The sequence below is a fragment of the Hippichthys cyanospilos genome, chromosome 16 (assembly GCF_059441005.1).
Source record: "Hippichthys cyanospilos isolate Australia breed blue-spotted pipefish chromosome 16, RoL_Hcya_1.0, whole genome shotgun sequence".
Taxonomy (NCBI): Eukaryota; Metazoa; Chordata; class Actinopteri; order Syngnathiformes; family Syngnathidae; genus Hippichthys; species Hippichthys cyanospilos.
Genome location: NC_142384.1, coordinates 8382254 through 8409476, shown reverse-complemented (window position 1 = coordinate 8409476; position 27223 = coordinate 8382254). Strand labels below are relative to the sequence as shown.

The following is a 27223-nucleotide window of genomic DNA, read 5'->3' as shown; positions in this document are numbered from 1 at the left end:
ACCGTTGTTGAAAATAGAAAAATCAATAAAACGGATCTATAAATTGGGCAGCAAGACGGCATATTTTGGCAAGCCCGAACAGCTTCGGATGCTTTATTTCCAAGATCGAACAAGGACAAGCAGGAAGACTGATGATAATTTCACCTCTAAAAGGAGACGGCACAAAGGGAAACACTTGACTGCTAATTCACTCCGGGTGACGCCGTTTTCATTTGTTGCAAGAAATATGTCCCTTCGTTCCGAGCGCTCCATGGAAAAATGCTGACAGCCATAAAGTAGCGGGAAGTTTATTAGCTGCATTCTGTACTCTGTCATATCTCGCAGCAGTGAAAATCCTTACAATAATGTTGTAAAGACTCAAAAATGAGGGCAAGATTCAAATAAATTGAACTTCAGCACCTGCTTGCTCCAATAATTGCTCAAAAGTCTTGATGCGCTCTTGTGCTCCAAGTCTGCCGTGACAAAATGATTGACACAACATCTTGTCCCTGACCCACATACGACAGGCAGAATGCGGGATAACAAAGAAAAAGTAGTCCACCATACAAAGAAAAGGCGCTTGAGTAGCTCTTGACAAAGTGGCTCCGTGAAGAGGGAGCAAAATGTTATTAATTCCGCACGCCGCTAGCAGGAGATTGATTTGAACACTCCAGTGAAACAAGCAGACTTTCATATTCGCTTAATAATGCCTGAAATTTTAAAATGTTCCACAAGTACTGTCATTCAGGGATTAAAAAAAAGAAAACAGCCGCATGATTCAGATGGTATTAGACTGATAAATCTGTATATTATATTATTACTTACTATTTACTTGAATTTAAACGAGGAAAGACCACAATATGGAGAAAAATCTCCAGCCACATTACTCCCCCACATGTCCATTCATTTTCTATATTGCTTGCTTTCACCAGGGAAACTGGACCGTATTATACTGGTACTCAAATAACTACCTGGCTTACTGTGGATCAATGGACAGATTTGAACATTTTTGCTCTTTTCTGCATTTTTGTGGGGAAAAAAAAAAACCTTACTGAAAACTATGGTCTGCTCAAACGCTTCAGTTCATCTAAATCAAATTCAATAACATATTCCCTTCACTACATATTTTTATTGGTTCCATCTTAAACATTTTATCCTTCTGTTTGTTGTCTTTAAAATGTTACTTCTTTAACAACTTTCACAATGAACGTTTTATTAGCTTCAAGCAACACTAAGAAACTTTTCAACCTTCATAAATGATTTCCATCATAAATTATTTCCATAACTTTTCTGATGAAACATTGACACACAACTCGTAGATTAGTGCTTTTGTCATGGTGCGATAGAGTGTGTGTCTGTTTTATAGGCATGAACCAATTTCAGAAGGGTGGCAGGAAACTTGCCACACCAAAAACTACCAATGTACTATCTGCTATACGTCGAAATACATCACTTTCCTCTTTCTAAATTCTGTACAAAGACAAGAGTCGATGCAAATGTCTGTGCATGATTTGCAGCTGTCATGGCAGAGGCTGCAAAAACTGAATAAACAAAGATGTGTTATCTGAGGAGACCTGGATAAAAGGACTGTCAAGAATCAAAAGTGGCCCGGTTTTTACTTGCCGGCTTGATCCATTAGACAAGGAGGGATTTTCAACTGACGCTGACTTGTCTCTGTTCCTAGTGTACAAATAACTAGCTTTCGAAATAATAATGCTAATGTTAGCTATTGGAAATTTGCATGGTAGCAATAAACAGCCATCAGCTTAATAATTCACGGTTCCACACTGACACCACCAGCCTTGCAACAATTTCTCTGATATTGTTTGGATGCAATTAAGTTCATTACATCATCGCTGTTCATTTTTCACACAGCCACTGGAAACAGAAATGTAATTCTGTGCAAATGCCAGCGACAGGGAGCTCAGGGTTTAATGACGCTATGAGCTGGTCCTCATGGGAAATGTAGTCTTCCTTCAATCAAAACACTACCGTGTTTGTTTAGCTAAAAAGTTGAAAGTTCTTGAGTGTTGCTTTAATGTAAATTAATGTACCTTTGGTTGCCTTGTATGAATGGTGCTTTACAAATAAACTTGCACAAATACCGTAATTCTCTAAATATAGGATGCAACTGTGCATAGGACGCACTTTTGATTTTAATGTCAAATTCTAATGTTTTCTTTGTTACCGTGTATAAGATGCTCCAAGAATTTGGCAAAAATGTAAAAATGATGGCAAAATGGAATAAATCCTTTTCTAAATATTTTCTTCCATTTTTTTCTGTGTTTATGTTTGTAACTTATATACTGTATTTGTTGCAGTTACTTTTTCTTTTCCTCGCGACACAGCTCAAGTTCATTTTGCCATAAATACCTGAAGTTGCGCACCATCTGTGTTCCATTAAGTTTATGATTGTGCGCATACGCCAGACTACAATTTGTATCCAAGTCAAATAGAATACCTTTCCGTGTTCTCTTACCTTTGCACTCTTAATTGAATCGATGTAGACATAACTTTTATATGAATCCTTCCATTTTTAGTAATATTCCTACATGTGAACAAGGATGGGCTCGGACATTGGTTCGGCCTGCTCACTTCTTCTATTGAAAAAAGTGCCTTAACAACCTCAGCAAACACAAGCTACTGTTAGCAGCAACAGGGACTGGCTGCTAACAGTCCTATAGCTCATCCCGTTACAGTAATTATTGTAGTAGTAAATAAAGCCCAAAGGACACCTCTTGTATGTAATGCAGGTTCATTCACACCGCACCCGTTGTCCTTACAGCATGAGACGATAACAAGTCAGGCTGATTATAGATTCAAAATTGTTCTGATTCGTCTATCTTTGCGGGCCCTGCAAGTGACTGGTGACGAGTTTAGGGTATGTCCCACTTCGGTGCACGATATAGTGTATACAGCAGAATGTAAGTTGAATTTCCACTTTGGGGAGGCTAGAATTAGTCGAACAATTCATTAGATAAAAAAAAAAAAAAAGTTTAGAGTTTAAATGTAGGAGGTAAATTAGTGTCAAGCTATCCAATTTTCTTCTGAGCGGAGCAAAAATAAACCTGTTAAGGTTGAGGAACAAACTGTGGGGATGCAAGGCAGGAGTGCTCTCAAAACTTTAAAAACAGGGCACTTTGGAATAATCAACGAAACTAATGAAACTAAAAAAAAAACCCTCACCAAATCAGCGAGCTATGCTTTCAGAAACTTTGGAAAACATAGCTGGTATAGGATGTTAAAATGGAACTAAAAATACAGCTTACAATTCTTTCATGTTATACAGTAACAGTTTCAACTGTTTCCTAACACTAGTTAGACTGATGGTTAGGTAGACACTAGAAAATACTTGCCTACTACTAATATAATATAATAATACTAATATAATAACTGAATGCTAAAACTGTAATCTTGCCATTACCGTGTGCATGACATCACTGACATTTGCCTCAAGTTGTCCCCTCTTTTGTCTCCCTCTTTCTCGAGATTACTCCGTTCCGCGGTTGGGATCGTCACGCGAGTTGGCCGTATGGTGGCCAATCCAAACCTATGTTAATTAGCTATCATCCATCCATTTTCTAGAGCCGCTTATCCTCGCAAGGGTCGTAGGATTGCTGCTGCTTATCTCAGCTGGCTTCAGGCAGTAGCGTGTAAAATCCCAGGTAAAAACATCACAATTGTATAAACTGTACACATTAAAAATTTATATCAAAATAGTTTACTAAATGCTACGTATATATAATATCCATGTATATGATTAAATAACATAAAAAATATGTAAAGGATTTATTTATCTTTGAGTGACGTGACGAGCTTGTTATGGCCCTAGTGAGGGTAGCCTAGCCTTGGTTAGCTTAGCCTTCTTTGTATTTCTTGATTATCTCGAGCTTTGTTTCCATATAAATCATCTTCAACTTTGAATCAAGCATAAAATGCACTATAAATACCGTATTGAAAGCATTCTCAAACAAGATCAAGTCCTGAGGCAGCCATCTTTGTGACCCCGTGCTCCGACCAATAGCTGACCAGCATCTTCATGACTACGTGATGCCGACCAATAGTAGACCAGTATCTTAGGGAATCGTGACGCCAACCAATAGCAGACCAGCATTGGAGTGACGTAAGCGGTGACGCGTGTATAGTTGTATGAGCGCACACTGACCTCCATGTTGGATGTGTCGCACACACTAACCGCCATGTTGCGTAAGGTGAAAGAAATGGACAAAATAAATGTCGCGGGCCATGTCGTAAGTGAACGCAAGGTAAAACGTAAGGCAGGGACGTCGCAAACCGAGGGTCCACTGTACTTCACAAAATTAGGCAGGATTAAACCTCCTTGTGAGCTAGATCCAGCCCACGGGCCAAACTTTAGATACCCCTGCCCTAAGTACTATATATCAGTCCTTTTTTGAACATTGTGTAGGCGTGTCATGTTAGTTTTAATGCCAATTGTATGCTTTCTATGTATCGTAACTTCCATACATCATCCGTGTCTGTGCACAGACCTTTTGCTCCCTGGCGTCATCATCCTTGCCTCATCACTCGCTGAAAAGCGCTTTAGCAACTCAGCGCCGGCAGCATAAGCGTCGCTCGTTAGCAACGCTTTGTCTCGGAAGAAAAGTATAATCACCCAAAGCATGAAACAATATATCACTCACTATGGATAACTCCATTAAAAACAAAGTGCCAATCTGTCTGCGAGTCTCCTCAGGTTACATTATTCGCAGATGAGAGCAGACAATTGCAATCATATCAACTCTGCGTGAAGCATGCGTCTGTTTTATCTTAAATCAGTGCTGTGAAAGGAATGAAACATAAGAGGAATCACCGCCATGCCGTCGCCGGTGGCGTATTAAGCGCTAACGTGGTTTGGGAATAAGGCAGCTGCGATAGGTGGATAAGCGTGTTAGTGATCCGCCTCGCGCGCGCTCCAGGGTGGGCCTTCCAGCAACATCCGACACGGGACGCAACTGAAATCACTCGGACGTTACACCGGATGACCGTTACGGGAAAAAAAGAACCCAAATCCCTTCAACAAAAGCAGTTGTTAGCAGAATACTTTCTGCTTAATGGAGGGTGGCGTAAAACATTAGGATTAAACGGACGCAGTTCTGCCATTTGCATTCTGAGGGAAAATCTTCCTTTCTAACTCAAATGGGGAAACGTTTTTTACTGGGTTTAGCTCTAAATTTTCATGGAAATTCAAAACACAATGTCTCATCCTAGCTAATTAGAACGTATTAAATACGTTAGTGTTTCTCAACTATATTTTGCCAGCCCCCCCCTAGAAAAGAGAAAACCTTTTGCGCCCCCCCAATAATAACATTATTATTGATGAAAATTGTTTAAGTATACCTACAGATGTATCCTTTTTAAAATTAACAACAGAAAAATGCAATCTAAATCAACTTTCAACAACTGCTAATTATTTTTATCGCGTTTATACGGGTTACAGCTTAGTCTAAAATGGAAAAAAAAAGCAAATGCACCAAAGTGCCTGAAACTAAAAGAAAATGATGAAAATTTTTACTTTATTGCAATTACATTCCACATGACAAAAACAAAGCCTTTTTCCCGGGATCATCCGCGCCCCCTCTGGCATCACCTTGCGCCCCCCCAGGGGGGCCCGCCCCACTATTTGAGAAGCACTGCGTTAGAGGAATAGTGCTTCGCTACTTTTTTCGATAGACGGAATTGCTTTTTTTTTTTTTTACTCCGATTGAAATCATTCCGAAAAAAAGATATCTGCTTACATGTTTCCATGTGACCTGATCTATTCCGATCTCGTACCATTAATGTAATACGTCCAGATGGATCCCATAATTTGCAACAGTAAAATAAGTTACTTAAAAAATGTTTTCCTATCACAGAAGAGCCCCAGTTAGAAGCTACCATTTTAATCTGCTTATACAATGATATCATGTCATGACACATTTACCTCATGAACGAATATGCACAGACCGGATGCAGCTTGGCAATTCCAAACTGAATGCATGACACTCATTTGGATTGGCGAAACAAATATACCTGTATATATGTGTGTGTATGCGATCCAGATTCAGCTTTTTCATTCTTAATTTTACCATTCCTCGTGGTATTGCTTGCCATATATTATTTGACGACTCCAGAGAATAGATGATAGATGTTTAACATCATCTGTTTTATTTCAGACTCATCTTTTGGACTACCCATGTCAGTAATGACAATGCACATCCGGATGAAACTTTACAAAGACATTTTTAGGTAAGATGTCAGGAAACACAATTTAGCAAAAAAAAAAAAAGCTTCATATTCCACTTAATTTGTTCTTAATTTGAAACTTGTACCATACCTGCCATGGCATTAAAAAAATATCAAATAAAAAATGCTGATACCTTTAGAAACCCTGTTAAAATCTCACGTACCCTTTGAAGTGCCATCACATACACCCAGGGGTATCTTTTAGTGTGCACTCTGATTTGGTGACATCCACGTCACTCACCGAGCCGGGGGTCGCCTTTTAAAGCCCCATGCACGCCAAAGATGTGGAATGTGAAGATGCCAGTCATAATTGAATTACCTGCAACTGCACAATATTACCTGCACCTCACATGCACGTTTTGTTCATCAGTAATGCAACAATCATTTTTATGTGATTCCTCGATTAATCAATGGGAATTTCTAGCAAATCCAGGGAGCTTTTGCACATAAAGCAGGCCTGGAATTGCTCATATTCCTCAAAAGGATCCTCATTAAGACTGTCGACACAACCCCTGTGAGAACACATCGAACGCTTACCACCTTTGCCGATATCAATTAGGCTTTTGTTTTTAATTAACCCGAAGGGACGCGCACCATGTCAACATAGTGGTCTTATTAGGCATCACCGCTCCCCAGGCCGCAGCCGACCATCGAGTTAATTCCCGTTACCCATTCGGCTTCTTTTTTCCCCCCCAATCTAGAAATACATGACAACTCCCTCCTCATCGATGTCATGTCACCTTCTTTACAAAGTGACTTCTGTCATCGCGCAGATCGTCAAACAGACGGAACACTTTTTCAATGCTCGCTGTCATATGCTAAATACACAGAGGCACGCTCGGATTCAAAACGCAACGCATAAAAAGCAGCATGGATATTGAACGTAGTGATGGATCGCTGGTGAGAATAAGTCATTACCGAGGGTTATTAGTCTTGAAGCAAAGTTGAGCGGGTGTTGGAAAAGACTAGACAGAGACGAAGCTGGTGGAGATACGGAGCCGACGGTTAAATACGACATTGTTTTGAGGACAAAAGGCATGTTGGTAATTCCAGAGAGCTCCCGCTGGGGCCAACCGTTGTGCAGCAATGCATCTGTAATGTTTTATTTGGTGCGGCACTGTGCCGGGAGGTTGTTTGTGTTTATGAGCGTACGGAAAAAAAAAAAAAAGGTCTGACGAGAAATATGGTTGGTTGAGAAAATGCAGAAAAACGAGCTCTTTGAGAATTCTAGAAATTTCTCGGAGCCCAGGCGTGGGGAGCCTACAGCTCACGGGCCATTTATGACAAGGGCATTCGATCCGGGCCTGCGATGTAATTTTAAAAACAAATAAAACCTCTGAAAAAAATGACAGTGCAAACCCCAGTAAGTCATCACTACTTTTACAATGTAGCGTTTTGCTAACGCCATGTTTTTTGTTCTTTAGGACCACTATACAGCCCCTTGTGTGAATGAAAACAAATCTGCATATAATCAATAACATCACCTTTTTACACACGCATGCACACATACATTATCTAACAATTACAGAATGGTTTTTCGACATTAGAATCCTTACCGTTTGTATTACAGGCTTGACGTTTTGCAATCTTTGCTCATAATAAACATCAAACCCGCACATCATGAATTGAAAACTTTATTTCAACCTAAATGGCCCAGTGATAATTTGTGGAGAATTATCAATTAAAATGTCGAAGAAAGGTAAATTTAACTATTGTGACCTCGAGACCTGTCACAGAATGCTACAATGTTTTTTTAGGCAAAACAATCCTAATATTATGCTTCACAAAATCAATTTAATGGTGAAATTTTTAAGTTTTTGTCACTTTCTCATTCAATTCAATGCATATTGTGCCGCCTCATTCTGGTAAACCCGCCTTGACCACATGGGGGCAGTAAAAATGCAAACTAAAAAGCAGCAGTGCACGTTCTGCCGGGAATGCAACTCTGATTTATTTTGTGGTTTTTCGTAGAGGATAAAGAACAGTTTATATGAGTGCGAATACAGTTATATTGTTTGTTAACATGTGTTGTTGCACCTTTCGTTTCCAAATATGGTTTTCTTAAAGGGACAGTGTGTAAGATTTAGACTGTTTTTCATTAAAAGGGAATACATTAAATGATTTTAAATTTCAAAAACTTGCAAATAAATCTGTTCTTGAGGACCAAAAGTATGTTTTAAATATAATCGTTGGTCTAGTTATTGTTAAATGATATTACATGGCTGTTGGCACTTCTCTGGAGGCTGCCATGTTTGTTATAGCTATACAGTTATATTGTTTGTTAACATGTGTTGCTGCACCTTTCATTTCCAAATATGGTTTTCTTAAAGGGACAGTGTGTAAGATTTAGACCGTTTTTCATTAAAAAGGAATACATTAAATGATTTTAAATTTGCAATTTGCAAATAAATGTGTTCTTAACGACCAAAAGTATGTTTTAAATTTATCGTAGGTCTAGTTATCATTAAATGATATTACATGGGGGTTGGCACTTCTCTGGAGGCTGCCATGTTTGTTAGAGCTAAGGACAATGGTAAATGCGCCTGTAGCACCTCTTGCTGTCCATAATGAAAAACGGTCTAAATCTTACACAGTGTCCCTTTAAAGGATGATGAACCAAGGTGTATATATTTGGTGCCAAGTACCCAGTTAATTGAAAATACACCAGATGAATTAGTCACAATGCATTTTGGCACCAAACTTTTTATAAACATATTTTTATAAACGATTCTTTTATATGAACTGTGAACGTTACGTTTTAGTTAACTGTGTGCTCTAATCGTCAACATAAAAAAAATACATAGGCTACGTATAAAATATTTCACTCTGTAGAGTGAAGCGATATAAAATAGACGAAACATAAAATAGAACTGTAAAAGGCGCGAACGAACAGGAGGCTCGTTTCTAGCATAGAGTTCAAGCGATGCTAATAAGCGCTAATAACAAGTATACGAGTCACCGGCTTCATTTAAAAAAAGAAATCTTGTCATTGCCCTGCAACAACTGCCTTGAAGTGTCTAGTCATTTGGCGTCCTCCCAAGAAATGACACCCACTGACTCACTGCCATAGATATAAATAGCATCCATTTGATTAGAGCGCTGCATTTAAAATAAATAAAGAAAACCCCTGTCATCTTCAATGTGGACACAGAAAACATCTATTTACAAAAGCGATAGTTCAAATTGGCAGACACCTCACGGCAAACTCAAACAGCAAGAAGGCTTCTCTCTTTCATCCCAGAATATTTTTTTTTCCTCCCATACCAACTGGCCAATACACACAGCCAGTTTGCCACATGAATGCAGTTTTTTTTTTTTTTTTCCCCACAAATGAACTACCAAAGTCAATGTTATAAATTCAAACAGCACAGGCAACAAAAATCTTTTAACGATTCAGAGTAAAACTTCACAGCTTCAAATAAAATGTTCACCGTGCAATCAATAATAGCAAAAGTAAATCAGCAGAATTTCTCGGTTCAACTTTCTGTTTGTGTTACACACAATTCAGTGAATTATTGATATAAATGTCAATAAAAAGAATATCTCAGTTCAATTTACTTCTTGTGGCAGCCGAGCTCTGCTCGCTAACTTTGCAACCAAACTCAAAGGAGAGTCGCTGGCATAAATACACACAAAGATGAACGTTTATGTCATTCCAAATGTATGTCATTTAAAAGGTTGCTCAACAGCTCATTGGAAAAAAAAAATAAATGCGCACTTTGCAAACTCGATTTCACACACCATATTAGTTGAAGTAAATGAGAGGTTTTTAGAAGATTATTAGAAAAAAAAATGCCTGTTTTCCAGTACCAAATTTTCCGCACTATAAGGCGCACCTAAAAGCGTTAATTTTTTTAAAAAGCTGAAGGTGCGCCTTATATATGGATCAATATTGAGATGGGGATCTGTAGATGGGGACCGAACTGATCATATTGACGTTGAGTTATTATGCTATTGAGAGTTTAGAAATATTATTTGAGTTATTATTGTTATTACTTTGAGTATTACTATATTGTGATTGAAAAATGTTTTAAGATATGTCAATAATTGAGGGTGCGCCCTATAATCCGGTGCGCCTTATAGTGCGGAAAATACGGTAACTTTGTTCGAATTTTACAAAAACAAAAATCTTTTTACATTTTAGAGAAAGCTATTAAAACAGATATGATTGAAAGAAAATATTTTCTATTTGATTTTACTTCAATTCCAAGATTTTTTTTTTTTTTTTTAACATTATCTTTTATAAACTTTGTAGAAAATAGCCAAAAGTGTGATTATCAGAAATGAACTCATTCAATCACATGGACATAGTTTTATATATATTTTTTAAGGGTTCAGACATTCAGTCAGAGGTACTTATTGTTTTCAATCAATTACTTTGGACTTTAAATACTTAAGTACTACAGTAACAATTACTTTCTTACTAAAGTAAAAAAAATAATAAAGTAACTATTCTTTTAGTTAGTAAAGGCAATTGACTAGAGACTAAATTGATTGATTAATTAGTTAACCTAATACTACTAATGATAATTAACCTAATACTTTAAAATATTTTGAATAAACAACCAAATAAATAAATAAATAGCTGGAACTGAACTGAATGTTATGAAATCTTAAAAAAAACATTAGAAAATATGTCTTGTTGAATGAGTTATGGGAAAAACACATACACACACATACACACACACACACATATATATATATATATATATATATATATATATATATATATATATATATATATATATATATATATATATATATATATATATATATATATATATATATATATAATTACTGTATGCGTATGTGTACTGTATGTACTGTATGTATAATTCAATACTTTGTATGTACCGTCATTCTCTGTAGCATTTTACAAATATAATATAGTCCATGATTTATTTCCCTTTGATTCAAGAAAACTTTATTTACAAGGTCACCATGGATCTGTATTAGGTATCAAATATTCGAACCCTCGCCCGTGGGGCTGTGAGGTGTTTGCATTTCTGTGTTATCAGTTCAATCTCTTCTGTCCAGTTCAAGTGATAAAAGTAAACTCTAAAAAATGTATGACTTACACTCGTGGGGCGTGACCTACTGTCTCCACAATTGTTGGCAAGAGTGGGACTTGGAAATGCAATCAAGAGGTGGGGGACCCCCTTGCGCAAGCCATGAATTATGCACCGTCTTTGACGTCCTTTGTTGGGGAAAATTGTGTCGCCTGAGGGCTTGCGGATGCATTTCTTCGGGTTTCAGGAGAGCTTTCGAATGAAGGATAAACACTTCAATTGGAGACACTTCAATCAGATGTAAAGTGGGGATAAGTCAGGGGTGTTAAAGGGGTTAAGAGTGTGTTCATGCGGTAAGGTTGCGGTTGCACCACGTGGTGCCGTGGGGCACCAATAACTTGCTTCTCGTGCTGCTTAAAGGCTACTCCGCCATTAATGCAGCGTGGCAGCAAAACGCCGTGTGATGCGCCGGTAATTAAGCCCTCTGTCACTATCAATCTCAGCCTGGCCCCGCTTTCTAATCTGGCCACTTTATTGCAGCTAATGATCCCCTTGCATGAAGATCAGCATTTTACCCTTGTTTTTTTTTTTTTTTCTCCCACTACTCAATGTTTGTGTATGAAAGCATTTGGGTAATCACAAACAAGCTCGCTATTCCCATGAAGCGTGAATAAAAAGTCTACTCGCACTACATTTGCATTGCACAAATAGTGGCCAGCGGGCTGTGTTCTATTTTCTCCACCACACATGAGTGAAGAAGCATTTTTGGAATATTATTAAGCATTGTTTTCGCTATGTTACAGTTTTTGTCAAGTGATAATGGACTTTAAAAGAGAAATGCAGTTGTAGTTGTCCCTACTTTTTATCCAATGGTGGTCAATCAATGCTCGTGCTGTATTTTACCAGTTTTTGGTCATTTTTCTTCCAGGTCATTCTGGCAGTATTTTATCAAGGAATGGTGCATTGCTGATAGTGAGATTACTAGGTGGTTGTGCCATGTTGAACTTTGACGTATTATCACCATTAGGGTCTAATTTCAGCTCCCTAGTGTCTTCTTTCAATGTTTTCCTTTTGATGTGAAAATGTCTTTGATGTAACGATCAAGGAATAGGACAAAATACTGCACAAGGGTTCAATTTAAGACTCCATACTTGACTGTTTTGGTCCTCACATTTCAGTTAATAACAGAGTCCAAAGGAAATTAACAGGTATTTATTAATGTCAGTGTGTCAACAGTGATGTCTATCAACTGAGATAAATAAAATTATTTTTGTGTTTGACATGTTACAAGTGAGGTGTTTCATTTTCTTCAGGGCATGACGTTAGCGATACATAGGCTTTATTAACATTTTTAAACGTTATAAAGGGAAAAATAAAGTATGATTACATACCTGAAAGTCAAGCAATGTGTGTAGCTGAAGGAGACTGTATCACAATTCCTCCATAGGCTACAGTAATATTAGTAATAGGATATATATGCCTGTGACTATAACACTGTCAGTCTACATCTGTTGCTCCACCTTTTCTGTTCAAGTAGTTTTGCCTAAAGCATTATAACACAGATGGTGTTTTCTTGCTCATCAATATCAATTTAAAATGCTTAATGGAAGCAGAAAACATCTGCTGTGCAACACATTGCATCTCGAAAAACTCCTTAAGTAAGTAAATTGTATTTCAATGTATTTGAAACTATATTTGTGCCAACTGTAACTAATCCGGGTACATTTGCATCAGTACAAACTCATTTTGTCGATATGCATCCCGAATTCAACCCTCTGTTATGTTATGTTTACTTGTTTATTTTGCAGTTACCTTGGCAGTCTGCATTCAGGTGCGTTCTCTTGTTTGTTCCTGAACATTATTTTACAATTGGCATTTTCAACATGGCATCAACAACATATCCTTCATGTTTGCAATGTCAGTCATTTTGCTAGAAAATAGTCCAATAGAATAGATAATACAGTGCTGAACTTTGCTTGTAAATCCCCTTGTGATCATCTGGCAAAGTCAGGCTGTAGACTTTTAAGAGCTGTCCTTATTTGCTTGATCTTGCTGTGTTTGCAGGGTATTGCAGCAACATCTGTGAGAGCAACACACACACACACACACACACACACACACACTTCTGGACCAAAGCAATCTCAAACCCTCCCCTTTGTTTACATTCCCCGGAGAAATGTTTCAAGTGAACTGGTTGGACTAACTGCCAAGCTCCAATGCCAAAGGTTCGTGTAATCAGGTGACTGAGGCCATGCCACACTTCTCCACTCCTTAAGAAATTTTAGTCCTCTGCCACCAGTTTGCAGATAAATTACGAGCCGCTTGAAGACGACTGGTAGGCGGTAAGTGAGCAACAGCAAAACATAAACGTGACACTTATGGCACAAAAGTGATTGACTAGTGCTGACCTAAACTGAAATCATGATAAACACTTGTGTTTGGGATTGCGCTTCTGTGATTTCCTTAGAATAAAAAAATAAAATAAAGAAAAATCATCCAGTGGGACCAGTGAGTAAGGGGAATGAATCAAGTGGGTCTCGTAAATGGTTGTACAAAGAAGATTGCAAGGCTGTCCAAATGACACATGCAGCCACTGACTGGGAACCAAAGCTCCATCATTGGCTTGGGGAAGACACTTTCTCACAAGTATGTATTAAATGATTTGTTCAGTTGTGGTAATTAATTTAGTCTAAATGTAATGAGGTTGGTAGAAAGGTAGGTAGTTGGATAGATGGGTAAATAAAATTCATAGGTAGTTTGGTAGGTAGGTAGGTAGGTAGGTAGGTAGGTAGGTAGGTAGGTAGGTAGGTAGGTAGGTAGGTAGGTAGGTAGATGGGTTAGGGAGGTCGGTAGAATATGAAGTCAGGTGATCAGATAGATAGGTAAATAAATTTGTAGGTAGGTAGGTAGGTAGGTAGGTAGGTAGGTAGGTAGGTAGGTAGGTAGAATATGAAGTCAGGTAGTCGGATAGATAGGTAAATAAATTTGTAGGTAATTAAGTAGGTAGGTAGGTGAGTAGGTAGGTAGGTAGGTAGGTAGGTAGGTAGGTAGGTAGGTAGGTAGGTAGGTAGGTAGGTAGAATATGAAGTCAGGTAGTTGGATAGATAGGTAAATAAATTCGGAGGTAGGTAGGTAGGTAGGTAGAAATTAATTCAAGCAGTTGGATATATAGCTAGATAGGTAGGTAGGTAGGTAGGTAGGTAGGTAGGTAGGTAGGTAGGTAGGTACAGTAGAAAGGTGGGTACTTGGACAGATAGATTGGTAAAACGGTAACATACATCAGTAGGTACATTATTTGGCACAGAAAGGTAAATTTAGGTAGGTAGGTACATACATACGTACCTAGGTAGGTAGGTAATTCATGAGTAGGACAGATTGTGAGTAGGGTTGTAAGGTAAGTAGGTTACTTACCTTTGTAATAAGATTAGAGAAATGTGTTGGGAGGTATGGAGATTGGTGGATACTGTAGATAAATTGTTAGATATTGGTACATAGAATAATTGGTAGTTAGAAGCATAAGTAGACGGCTTGGTAGATAGTGCCAACATTCCTTGCTAATGCACTCTATCAGTAGATCAGTACTGTAGGTAAGGAGGTATGTAGACACAGATTGGTAGATACAGTTTGTTATGTATATACTGATCAATAGTTATGGTTAACGGATTGGTAGATAAGGTATTTAGGTAATTGGTACTGAAGGTAGGTTAGTCAGTCTATTAGGATGGATAGGTGATATACTGTAGCATTCCTCCTGTCAATTTTATGCCTCCTTGCAAAATGCCTTGTGCTCTCTGTAGTTAAGTGTGCATTTTCAAAAGAGCTTATATAAAACGTGGTGTGATAAACATCCCGTTAACTCTAACTGGTGGTGTTATCAGCGCGAGGTGACACGAGCAGATGGCAGTAGCTGACGTTTATGCGTGGCTGCAGCTCAAGCTGGTGCTAAAGGTTCAAATGTGCCATTACATTTTCTCATTTATTTACGAATCATCTGGAAATATTTGCGTCGCCACGCCAGGGTCATTCCCTGCCAACTTTGTGGTTGAAAACAGTCTCTGACAAGTGAGCGAGCGATTTTTCAGCCTGAGTGTCAAATGCAGGTTGAGGTTTTTCCATTAGATGTCCTAATGAAATATCCATATTAAGCACTGCATATCATATAGCACGTCAAATCGGCCTGCCTGCAAATGGAGTGTAAGCAAAGGTTAATTGCCAGTTACTGGGAGCAGCCACTTGAAATTGCCTGTCCAGGTGGCAGATGGTCCACGATGAATCTCAGCTATTATGACAGCAGGAGACACAGGAAGAAAGGGAAAAGGTGCGCACGCAATAGGTTCGTCTTTGATACCAAATTTCACTTCTACTGGGTTTGAAGAATTGATATTTTTTTTCCTGTACTTTCAAAAAAAAGACGAAGTTATCAAATAGTGTTCTTGCGGTTTTTTTTGCGTGTTCACACGCGCTCTTTGGATGCGCGCACACGCTGGCAAGTGGACCTGTTGCAGCATCACTCCCCAGCAAGGCAACAAACCCACAAAACAACAACTGCATGAAGATGACGCCCCCCCCCCTTTTTTTTTTTTTAAATTCATAAGCCCTTTTCGAAAGTGCGCTTCGTCGTGCGTGCGTAAAAACGGGCCGCTCCTGTCGGCTTACCTGTCATCGGTCTGCCAGTCCCCGAGCAACAGGTCTCGGAACCGGTACCGCGGGGGCAGCGGGAGCACCTCCTTCTCCAGTTCCACCATCCTTCCACCGAGAGACGCGGCGCGCGCGCGGATCACCTCAAAACCTCCGTACGGAGGAGGTGAACCACCACCCCAAAAGCTCAGCTCCTCGTCGTCCTTACAATAGCATCACCGTCGCCGACATTTCATGTCGGCTCGGCCTCCTAATTACAATCGGGCTTGCACTTGCCCCCGCGCCGAGGCAACAGGTTGGGGATGAAGCTCCACTTTGGCTGCTGGCGAGCAACTGGTTGCTTGCGTCGCTCCTCCGCAGCATCCTCCCCGCCTGAGCTCCACATGCATGGACGCGCACGCTGCAAGTGTGTGACCAGCCACTGGGGATTAGTGATGCCGCCACTTGGGTGTGTGCGAGTGTGCGTGCGTGTAGTACACACGAGCAGCCAAGCCACAATATTAGGAACACCTGCGCAGTCCGTACAATGAGCTCCGCCGTGGCAACAAGTCAGCCTTGAGAGATAACTGCTTGCAATTGAACTGCACATTCGTTACTGCAAGCGATCGCTTTAATAGGTACACCCACACGGTGAAGTCCAATTCAAAAAGGAGTCGCCAATGTCAAGGCGTGGAGTTTGACAGCTTGACAAACAAGCGTTCACATGCATGTTTTAAATGTGGATCAGACCGGGTTTGATCCCAGAATATCATAAATGAGAGGCATGCTAGCTACTTAACCCTTTAGTGAAGAAAGGCACCCTCACAGTGGTAATAATGTTCTTATTTGTCCCCAGACTACGCAATATATATTTACATTTCACATCATTAGCTGAACCAGCGATGTAAATACAACCAAGTTCGCCTTAAATGATGAAAAACAAAGAGCAGTATTGATAGTTGTTTGTTTTTTCAATTTTAGCATACTTTTATTGTTCGATTTATTTTATTGTGTATATTGGTAACCAGGCTTTAAGTCACGTGTTGGTTAATGCCACATATATGATGCGTTTTCCCCAAATCAGGTTAATGCCATGCACCAAAAATTGAGCTATTGCAAAACTCAAATTTTACTGTTAATTCCCTTTAAAATGATACATAATAGATAAAGCGTACAAAAAGTGAAGTACTTAAATGTATACAAAAGTGACCATTTTGGATATGTACGAGGATCCCACCCAATGCCAACAATATGCTAAATATTTTCAAATTCTGGTAATTAAAACATGTCGCTATGAATTGCAATGAGGTGAATCTATTTCAGACTTTTCCTGTTCATAGAGCGTCATATGGCAGCACTAAATAACTACCTGACCCAACTAAAGTGAACATTACGCTATACTGTTCTGTTTACACTCAGTGGAGTAACTACCACTTATGTTGCTACATTGACCTTTTATGACGGCACCATACAATCATATCTTTACTCTTCAAGGCATTGATAAATCAGATTGTACCAATTTACAACTGAAACTGTACTGTATTATTATATTATAAAAGCTATTCCTGATATTTTTGTACCATTTTTTTCACACAATAACCACAACATTTAGTAAAGGCAGACGTGATTATATTGGAGCCCGTTTAAGTTTGTGCAGATGCTCCAAATGCTGTGGTCATATCGTGTGTACATCAATTAAGCGTCATCCTGCATCAATACCATCGCCTCATTAGGAGAATAACAACATTTTGAATATGGCAACCCCTTCAAGTGTCCATCACAACTGCCTGCCACTGAGTTGTTGAAGCACTTGAAAGTTCTGCGCTGCTCTTTAATGAGCATGTTTGCCATGTTGCTTGGCTGAAACAGCTTCCCCCAATACATGACAACGCGTCCAATTAACGTGTTGAAGGCCTACGGTGCATAAACACTTTTTCCGGGGCACGGTAACACGATTCTTAACGGCTTGGCAACTAAACCCCACCGCCAGCCTCCTTCCTGTTTTTCAGAAGGCACATTCCAAAATAAACAGCTGACACGCATGCTGTAAATATAATCCCGCGATTAATTAAGATATCATAATCACATAGACGCAGAGAGGAGAACATGGGCATGTAAAAAAATTGTTTCTAGTTTGTGGAATCACTTTGTGCTCGGCACTGGAGCAGAGAATCGTCACTGCTTCACTAGAAGCAAGATTTATTCCAAACAGGGTACACACATACCGATAACCGGGCTAAATTTCAGCATTATTATGGAAAGCCGCTTGAGTCGACACCCTTGATAGCCGGCTTAACACCCAGGGACTAGCGGCAATCTTCTAGGTTTCATCCAGACCAGTCCAGCTACGATTGATTCAATGCCCTGAAAATGAAATGCGCTGGATGACAAATGGAGTAGTAGTACACAAATCTTATGATGGATATCCACTTAAATGTTCAAATGTATCAAGAGCCGTTTTAGCATTTAGGAGCAAGCTCAAAACCTATCCAAACACAGTTTGTCTTCAGCTGACATCATGACTGGTCAAAATCAAACAGAGTTTAAAGAGATCTTTAATTCCTTTGTGGCTATCTCTTATGAGAAAACACATTTGTGTTAAAAGTGACTTTATTTGTCCCGGGAGGAAAGTCTTGTAGTTGATAGGAAGAATGTGAATTCAGATTCAGGTATTTTTGAAGGTCAGGGGGCAAAAATTGTTTTTTTTTTTCTTGAGAACTCTAGAATCCCACTACATAAGCATAACTATCTCTGCAAAATGATTACTGTATTTCCCGCACTATAAGGCGCACCTAAAAGCCTTAATTTTTATAAAAAGCTGATGGTGCGCCTTATAATCAGGTGCACCTTATATATGGATCAATATTGAGATTGGATTGGATTGAGATTGGATTCGTAGATGGAGAATGAACTGATAAAGGAAGCTTTACCTGTTTCTTTTGTGTGTTTACAGTTGAACAAGGTTGCTCATATTGACATTGAGTTATTATGCCATTAAGAGTTTAGAGTTATTATTTGAGTTATTGTAATTACATTGTTTTACTATATTGTGATTGAAAAAGTTTTAAAATATGTCATTAATTGAGGGTGCGCCTTATAATCCGGTGCACCTTACGGTGCGGAAAATATGGTAATGTGTATACAGCAGTTTAACCACAAAATACAAATCCACTGTTGTTGAAGGTTGGGTTACATTTGTGATACGTAAATCTAGTTTTTAATGGAGCTATAATTGTCAACTTCCAAAATAAATATGATGTATTACAAAACATTAACAACGAAAATATAAATTTTCACAGATACTATGCTCCCTGTGTATTCAGACCTCTCATGTTTACCTTATAAAAGTTAAAACTGAAAGATGGGTTAGCATCAGGGATATCCAGTTTAATATTGGGCTTGTAGTAGGCAAACAGGATTATTGGGTGCTTCAAGACAATTTTTGTGGATGCTTAATTATGCACTCCTAAATTGAACGAGTAACATTAAATTATTATTTTTTAAATGTACTGTATTTTTAAACCAGCTATTGATCTGTGCTAACAAACATTATGTTGTCGAAACATTATTGTTTTATTTTTGTCTCACATCTGTTTTGCTACAAGTGAATGGTGGCCCTAAAGAGGCACAAAATAATTTTGTAATAGTGCTAATGAGTTGTTCTAACATGTCCAGTAAGTTCTTTGACGTCTATAGCCACCAATGGCAGTGAATGAATTTAGAAATATGTGCCAATCCAGGGATGTGACAAGAAGAGTTTACAAGGGCAATATAGTTATCTAACAAGCTAACAGCAATTGTAACTCCTTCTATTTTATGTCCTGTGGCACCATGCTGACGTGGCATTATGACAGAGATGCTCCTTCGCCGAAGAGACTCGCCATTGACGATAGACACATTTTGGGTGTGGTGTTATGGCCATCTTCAGCACATTAGTACAAAAAAAAAGGTAAGCCTATTTTGAAAAAATCTGTTAAAAATCAGTGTGCATGTACCATCAGGTACCAAGAGCTAGCAAATTTAAAAAAATCACTATTAGTCACTCTGAAGTGAGCATTTTTTTTTTTGGATCAAATATGACCAATCGTGTACATTAGCACTGATAATGCTGAGATTTTGCCCTCTGCTGGCCATAAAGATTGAGCACACACTTGGCTCATCTTGATGCACCGAACAGCAAGACGCCAAAATGAACGCAGTCATCACATTCGTGCTTGCCTCCTTTGAACACACTATTCCGCTCACAGAGCATGACAGTCGAAGCGAAAAACCATTTCTCCTTTCAAGTGGGTGGGCCTCGCCGAGTAACCATGGCGACGGCACCCAAAAAAAAATGGTGTGCATCCCGCGAGACACAGTTTGTGTGTGTTTTTTTTTCTCCGAACCTCATTTAAACCCCATCCAGTGGCATATTATCATAATGTCTACTCTGAGGACAATTTGCGCAGGCTGCAGGTTGTTTGCCGCGCCACATAATAAAAGCTCCATCCTGTTGATCTAAAGCTGCACTTTTTCCCCCCAAACGCCCACGCACCCACAAAACAGTGTAATGCAAATGTAAATAACAAATAGAAAACAATCATCTGTTTAAAAAAAAAAGACAGAAAATCTGTCAGTGTTTATCTGTGTGATCTATCCACAGCGTATTAAAAAAAATACCAAAAAAATCATCTCTGTGGCGTTACTCCAAAGAGATGTTGACAGAGGCCAGAGCATCCACAGCCCAGCTGGGGTACTGGTCACTGGATGGGAACATACGGCGCATGAAGGCGCGGATAAAGTCCGGGAAGCGGCCTTGCACAATACTCTGCCGCACGGAACGCATCAGGTTGAGCTGCGGGGGGAGAGCAGAAAAAAAAATATAGGCAAAAAAAAAATAACAGGCAAAATGTCATAAAAATTGTGTGTCTAGTAAGTTAACATGTTTAATTGAAGTTGATCCTGTGATTGGCTGGCAATCAATTTAGCTCCTGCTCAAAGGCATCAACCCAGCAACCCTTGTGAGGATAAGCAGCTATAGAATAGATAGATGGATGGATTCATTATTATTTATTCATTTATTATGATTATAAATATGTTTTATAATTTGATTACTGATATGGTCAATAAAAAGTCGGGGGAGGAACATGATGACTGACCATTGTTTTCCAAAAAATGAGACGTCTGTACATGTTTCATTTGGATTCAACACAATAGTAATCAGCCTGTTTCTCCAAGGACTAAAAAAAAAAAAATCTGACTCTTAACTGTTGAGAGGCTAAAAGTTTGAGGATTTCGGCAATTTTAGGACTCTAAAAATAACAAGCACTTAATTTTAATGAATTGTTGTTGATTAATTGTTGCATCTCTGATTAATAATAAGAATAAAATATTGTTTATTGTTACAAAAATTAATTTATTGGTTGTTTAAAAAAATATGGAAAGAAGTCTTTGGAAGAAAAAAAATAAATCTTAAATGTAGTATTGAAGTGGTGAAAAAATGTTATTAGATATATTTTTTTAAATTGTTAAGCCCCATTTACTGCCATAGTGTCAAAATCTGTAAAGGCAGTGGAATAACAGCCGACAAAACAGTTTTAGTGTTTTATTTTCTAATAAAAATATTAGGAAATATGCTTGGCAAAGTAAAACGAATATATTTAAAAAAATCTTTACACAGTATAACTGGGTGGTGCCATCATGATTTTTGCCAGTGGAGGCCTCATCAAAACTTCTTTTAACACTTCCTCCTATGATTCAAATGTAGAGTGAAAATCATGTTGTTAGTCTTGCTACGGCATCGGGAGTGCAGCTAAAGCGGCCCATGAAAGCCATTGTCTCTTCTTGCAACTTAACAATGTCATCAAGATGTAAACATCCCCCGAGTTGGCTAACATTGACTAAAGGTAAATGCCGTAAATGCCTCCAGGGTTTTAGCGCTGACACTTTTCAAACAGCGCTGAGGTCAAACCTCTTCTGCGCAACTTGCTAATAGTGCTAAAAACGTCGCCCTTCAGACCCCGGGGGAGTGAAATTAATCGACGGGTCGCCATCTTGCGCGGCTTAAATGGGATAGGGAAGGCCCTCTTTTGAATAGTGATGTGTTGTATAAGTAGACGGCGTGTGTGTTACGCACATGAGTATTATGCCACAGGACATGTGTCACAAGAGGACACTCCTCACTCTTGTGTTATTGTCGCTTTGCACAGTTTGAAGGATGAGTCATGAATAACACGCTGTCTGTCACATGGATTTGAAATCTCTCACTTAGAACAAAAGGCGGGCATTTTGGTTTTATGACACTTCTCTTATACGCCGTTACTCTGTTCCAGCTAGGCATTGGTCGATGTAAGATTCTGATGGTGTGACAACTGTGAGCATCATCGATTTCATTTTTGAACAAAATGTTGAATATATGGTAAGAAATTTGCACCATGTTTAAGAACAAATAAACAAATACCTTAACATTTTGATTGTTTACTTAATTGTTCTTAGCAAGTCACAATGACTGGTAACCTATTTTTAAAACTAAGGCCTCCTCTTTATCATTCATGCATGCTAGAAAGGTTAAAAAAAAACTAAACAAAACAAAAAAACAAGATTTATTCTCGAGGCAGCTTGTTGAGTCAACTCTGCAAGCACTAGTGATACCGTATCAATGAACTGCACCACTCTTCCATGAATGTCCATGAATATTTTTAAAAAAGTCCTCTAAAATAATTATATTTTCCAAATAACTTTGAATGTTATCACCTGTAACCCCTAAATTTATACAGAAAGCCAGTTTATTTGTGAGCATAAATTTGTGTTTTTGATGAAAAAAACACTTACGTTTTGCCTTTTTCAAAGTTGCGTTTTGAGAGCCGCCTCGTAAATAAAAAAAAAAACCACACAAAGGGGGTGCTAAGCGTCAGAACATGATTCTGATTGGTAAAACTTCATTCAAGCAGCCAATCATATTCTACTCTGTTTAAATTACCCCTTTGTTAGATGAGGTAAATAAAAAAAAGCTCTCATTACCGGTGATAGATAGTATTAGCAGTTATTGAAACCTTGACTTTTAAACTCCACGGTAAACCGTCAGCCCAGTTATCGGCCGATCGTTCCACCGAACCCAAAAACCACAGCAACTCTTTTCTGAGTTTGGCAATATGCCGTTTGCAAGCTGAGCTATGATCGGTGATGTCATTTTCAGTCGACAGCGAGCCTGGCGCCGTCCCGCAACGGAGACTTTAGAGACAGTCTTTTTGTTGGAAGCACATGGCCTCAGGTTGCCTTGTGTTATTTTCCTTTATGTTGTTTGGTATTATTCAATGTGTTCTGAAGATACTTGGTCGCTATAGTTACCTGGTAGGCGATGTTGTGGATGGTGATGTGATGCATAGCTGCGGTGTCGCTCTTAAACAGAGCGTGTAGGTACGCCCGGCTATGTCTGAAAAACATCGAGCATGCGTTTGCTTATACGTTTATAACATTTTTTTTTCCAATCAGGGGCCATTTCAGTGTTCATAAAATCCTCTAAGGGCTGTACTAACTTCATTAAAATATGATGCAATGCAACACTGTGGGTTAAATACTTCCATAGCTCTTTCATAACACTTCCTCCTCGAAGTACACACACACTCTGAAAAAAGGTGTGAGTGAGTTTATGCTAATGGAGGTGGGGACAAAAATATTAGTATAGACAATCTCACTGTGTGCACTTACCCATTACACTCTTGTATACAGTTAATAGGATTCAATAGGAGCGTTGTATCAAAAAATCTGCCTTTGCAAAGATAATCATGCTCGGTTATTGCGGTTCTGCCTGTCATGCTGAGAGAGCTTTTTAATATGTTGAGCTGGTCAATGGACAGTGTTATTCAAAACGTGAACATTATTATCTTTCTGAAGGCAGATGCATCTTTCGTAATGGTGCTTGCAGATGCCCATCACTGACTCTTTAGGAATTTGCATCCATATTTATGTTTGAATATTAGGACTTTCAAGTAACTCATTCACTGCCATTGACGTCTATAGGCGTAAAAGATTCGTTTTAGCTGGGCTGACTTGGAGCCGTCACGATTGAATACCTCTAGAACCGATTATTGATTTTTTTTCTTTTATTCAAATGCATTACAAAACCATTATCCCAAGCTTTTATTTACTATTGTTTAGTTATTAAACTGAAAGCAACTGAACTACAATTAAACAATTTAGAAATTAACATTCTACTTTGCAACAATTTTGAAAATAATTCCGCTACAGGTTCTGTCAGTTTTACCAAATGGCTCTAGAGAATTACTTGATTATTAGATCAATTGTCAATTAATTTGATAGTTGATTCCGTGCTTATTAATTGATTCATTTTTAAACTGAAGCAAACAATGTACACAAGAGGGATTGATGTTGTACTTAACATAACTTTTTGAAATCATTTCACAAATTGGTTCCTCCTAAACCTAATGCCTTATTTTGATTAAATACAACAAAACAATAAGCCTACTTTCACAACGTCCTACAGAAATGAGATAAATTACAGTTAAAATTCTTAAATTGTAGGTTTTGAGCAATTTTAAGGTGAACAATATGCATTCAAGAATTACTCGATTATTTAAGAAGTTGACGATTAATTTGGTAATTGATTAGTTGTTGATTACGTTGTTGGTATAATTAAGTTACCCCCAATTCCCAAACCAACTGACCTTTTACATGTGGGACACTGGCAATCAGGATCTATGGGCTTGAAATCCTTGGCATACTGCTTGTGTTTCACCTGCAGGGATCCCCAGGGCACCAACGCCGAGCCGAACCTCTGAGGACCGACAGGCGTGACTGAATTCCGTCCGTTTGAAAGTCAAGTCACATCCGAGGGAGGAGCTTACCGCCGTCCGGGTGGGAAACACGCAGTCAAACATGTCGCAACCCAGAGCCACGCACACCACCAAGTCCACGGCGTACCTGCGCCACTTTAGAGGTCAGTTAAATACACGAGGAAGACTTTTGATTAGACCTTGCCCGTTCTTACCCCACGCCCATAAGGTAACGAGGCTTTTCTCGAGGCAAGTGGTCAGTGCTGAGCGTCACCATCCGCCAGAAGTCATCCTTCTCTTCCCCTCCGCTTAAGCCCCCGATGGCAAAACCGGGAACGTCACGTTTGGTCATTTCTGTCAGATGTGCGAGGACAGTTCACGCTCCTAAAACTAGATGGTTGATCTAAGCCTAAAAACAGAAACGGCCTGAGTACCATCCAGACAAGTTTTGCGAAGCCCGGCGTTCAGTCCTCCTTGGATGATGGCGAAAAGATTCTGCCGGTGCGGATTCTTATTGGCGGCGATGCACCGATCCAGCCAGCGAATGGATCGGTGCATGGCCTCCTCCACGCGCGGCCCAGTCACCGTGCTGCTCACCACGTCGTCCAGCTGCATCATGATGTCTGAACCTGGGAGGGTCATAAACACGGGAGCTGCTACACATATCGTAATTATAATTTTGTTGATTAATTGATGAATGAGATACAAAAAATAGGGGTGTCTGAGCTGATACCGGCTATCGGTAAACCCCCCCCCAAAACATGCTTCGAATAAATGAGTTATATTTTCTCATCCCCATTCTTTCTGACTATTGTTCTTTGTTTTGAATGGTATGAATTGATCAAATCTCTTCGAAACCTATACAAAAAAATATACAGTATAAAAGTGTGTATCATGCCTGCTGATATTGTATCGAATCCATTAGTCCTCTAGGCTGTGGTATTGTATCGTATTGTAAGTACTCCTATTAAAAAAAAAAAAAAAAAACATTATTTTTATCCGTTTATTTAAAAACCTGACAGGATTTCAAATTGACAGTGCCTAAAATGCAAAAAAAACGATGATTTTGTACAGTGGAAAATTGGAAAACAATCTTTGTTTTGCCTGATTGTTTTATTTTGATACAACATTAAGATAATAAGTCTCCTTTCATGAAGGGCTACACAAATCTGATAATATTTAAAGTTGAAAGGTTGATATTTGGAAAATATGGATGATTTTCAAATAAATAAATGATATATAAACAATTACCACAAATAATGATAAAATAATTTGATCATCTATTAGGTGTCGATAAATATTTTCACCTCTATATCAATTACAGCAAGTACAGCATTGAGATGGCTGAAATGGTTAGATAATAATCTGAAAAATGAATTTTGAGGAATTTAGCCAGTAACTCAGAAACGACATTTCTGAAATGTGTTCAGTATTTAAAATCAGTGATTACCGACCCAGACTGTTCTGTATACTGATGGATTTCTCCGGACTTAGCAGGATGGTTTCACCATCGTAAGGGGACTTGAACGTGACTCCTTCCTCCGTTACCTCGGAGAGTTCGACGAGAGACACCATCTGGAAACCTCCACTGTCCTTCAAAGCAAAGGAAATACAGTTAGATTTAAAATGTGGTCTCCTACTGCATGGGTTACAAAGATGGATCACTTTGAAACTTTACCGTCAACAAATTTTTCTTCCAGTTCATGAACCCATGCAAACCATTGGCCTTTTCGATCAAATCGGGCCCCTTTGGAATCAGAGCAAATGAAGGAAAAGGGCACAATTCATTAAGTGGTACATTGCTTACGAAAATATTGAGGTGAGTTACTTCCATGTGGATGTCGGTGTTTCTGACGCCCATGTATGAAAATCTGTATGCAACGTTCAAATAAAAGGACAGTGATTCCCAACTAGCATGCACATAATTTATCTGGTAATGACTGATGGTCTCCAAAAAAATGTATATTTCTTCATCTATCTATAGTAGCGCTGTATGACAGGAAAAGTGTTAAATACTCTTCCACTAGATGGCAGAGGGTGCAATTAACTTCTGCATGCACTTTGTTTAGAAGTGGAACTTTTTTTTAATCACGTAAATAACGTGCCTTGGCTCAGTAATTGTTGGAAAAAAAAATTCCAGGGGAGGACATAGTTTCATGCTATCTGGGGAGTCCGTACCGGCCTCATGCCCAGGTGATAGGTGTTCCCGAGACATATCTGACATCCGAGAGAGTCCAGTTGATCCGCGGTGATTCCCTTCATGGTCCCCTGGGTGCCAACCGGCATGAAAACCGGCGTGCTAACGACGCTATGCGGCAACTTCAAATCGCACGCTCTCGCCTTTGTCACAGGACACTCCGCGACGATGTGTAAGGTAAGGGTAGACGCGACGGCGAACGCTTTCTTTAAAGACATGTTCTTTGTTATTGGAGTTTCCACACAAACACTGGTGGCGGCCATGTTTGTGTGGGTCATGTGACAAGGTTTGAGTGGCGTACTCAAGTGGCCAATCATATATCAGGAATATCCGTAGGCGGTGTTTAGATGGTTTAAGATATCAAATCAAAAGTGTTTTGATGGACTTGCAGCCAAATGAACCAATCG

General features: G+C 39.0%; 2 protein-coding genes and 2 long non-coding RNA genes across 6 annotated transcripts in view; 2 read left to right on the top strand and 2 right to left on the bottom strand.

The window, feature by feature from the left end:
• Positions 1-16316, bottom strand: part of kcnt2b (potassium sodium-activated channel subfamily T member 2b) — a 53763-nt gene extending 37447 nt beyond the window's left edge. For all 3 annotated transcript variants that reach the window (XM_088436787.1, XM_088436788.1, XM_088436789.1), the window contains exon 1: positions 15888-16316. In XM_088436787.1, the coding sequence (XP_088292913.1) occupies positions 15888-15976 (89 nt within the window). In that variant the 5' untranslated portion in view covers positions 15977-16316. The remainder of the gene's footprint in view (positions 1-15887) is intronic.
• Positions 6161-13455, top strand: LOC148410403 (uncharacterized). The gene is made up of 3 exons (XR_015868162.1): positions 6161-6225; positions 13040-13062; positions 13296-13455. It is a non-coding gene; the product is annotated as an uncharacterized LOC148410403 (long non-coding RNA).
• Positions 13475-25367, top strand: LOC148410401 (uncharacterized). The gene is made up of 3 exons (XR_015868161.1): positions 13475-13573; positions 19703-19797; positions 24589-25367. It is a non-coding gene; the product is annotated as an uncharacterized LOC148410401 (long non-coding RNA).
• On the bottom strand, positions 17000-27081 carry qtrt1 (queuine tRNA-ribosyltransferase 1). The gene is made up of 9 exons (XM_088436790.1): positions 26798-27081; positions 26298-26366; positions 26074-26212; positions 25054-25248; positions 24835-24973; positions 24692-24767; positions 24512-24621; positions 23175-23259; positions 17000-20682 (listed from the first exon to the last, which is right to left on the bottom strand). Exons 1-9 carry the CDS (start codon positions 27077-27079, stop codon positions 20530-20532), a joined length of 1248 nt encoding a protein of 415 aa, XP_088292916.1. The 5' UTR covers positions 27080-27081; the 3' UTR covers positions 17000-20529.
• Positions 27082-27223: the final 142 nt, after the last annotated feature.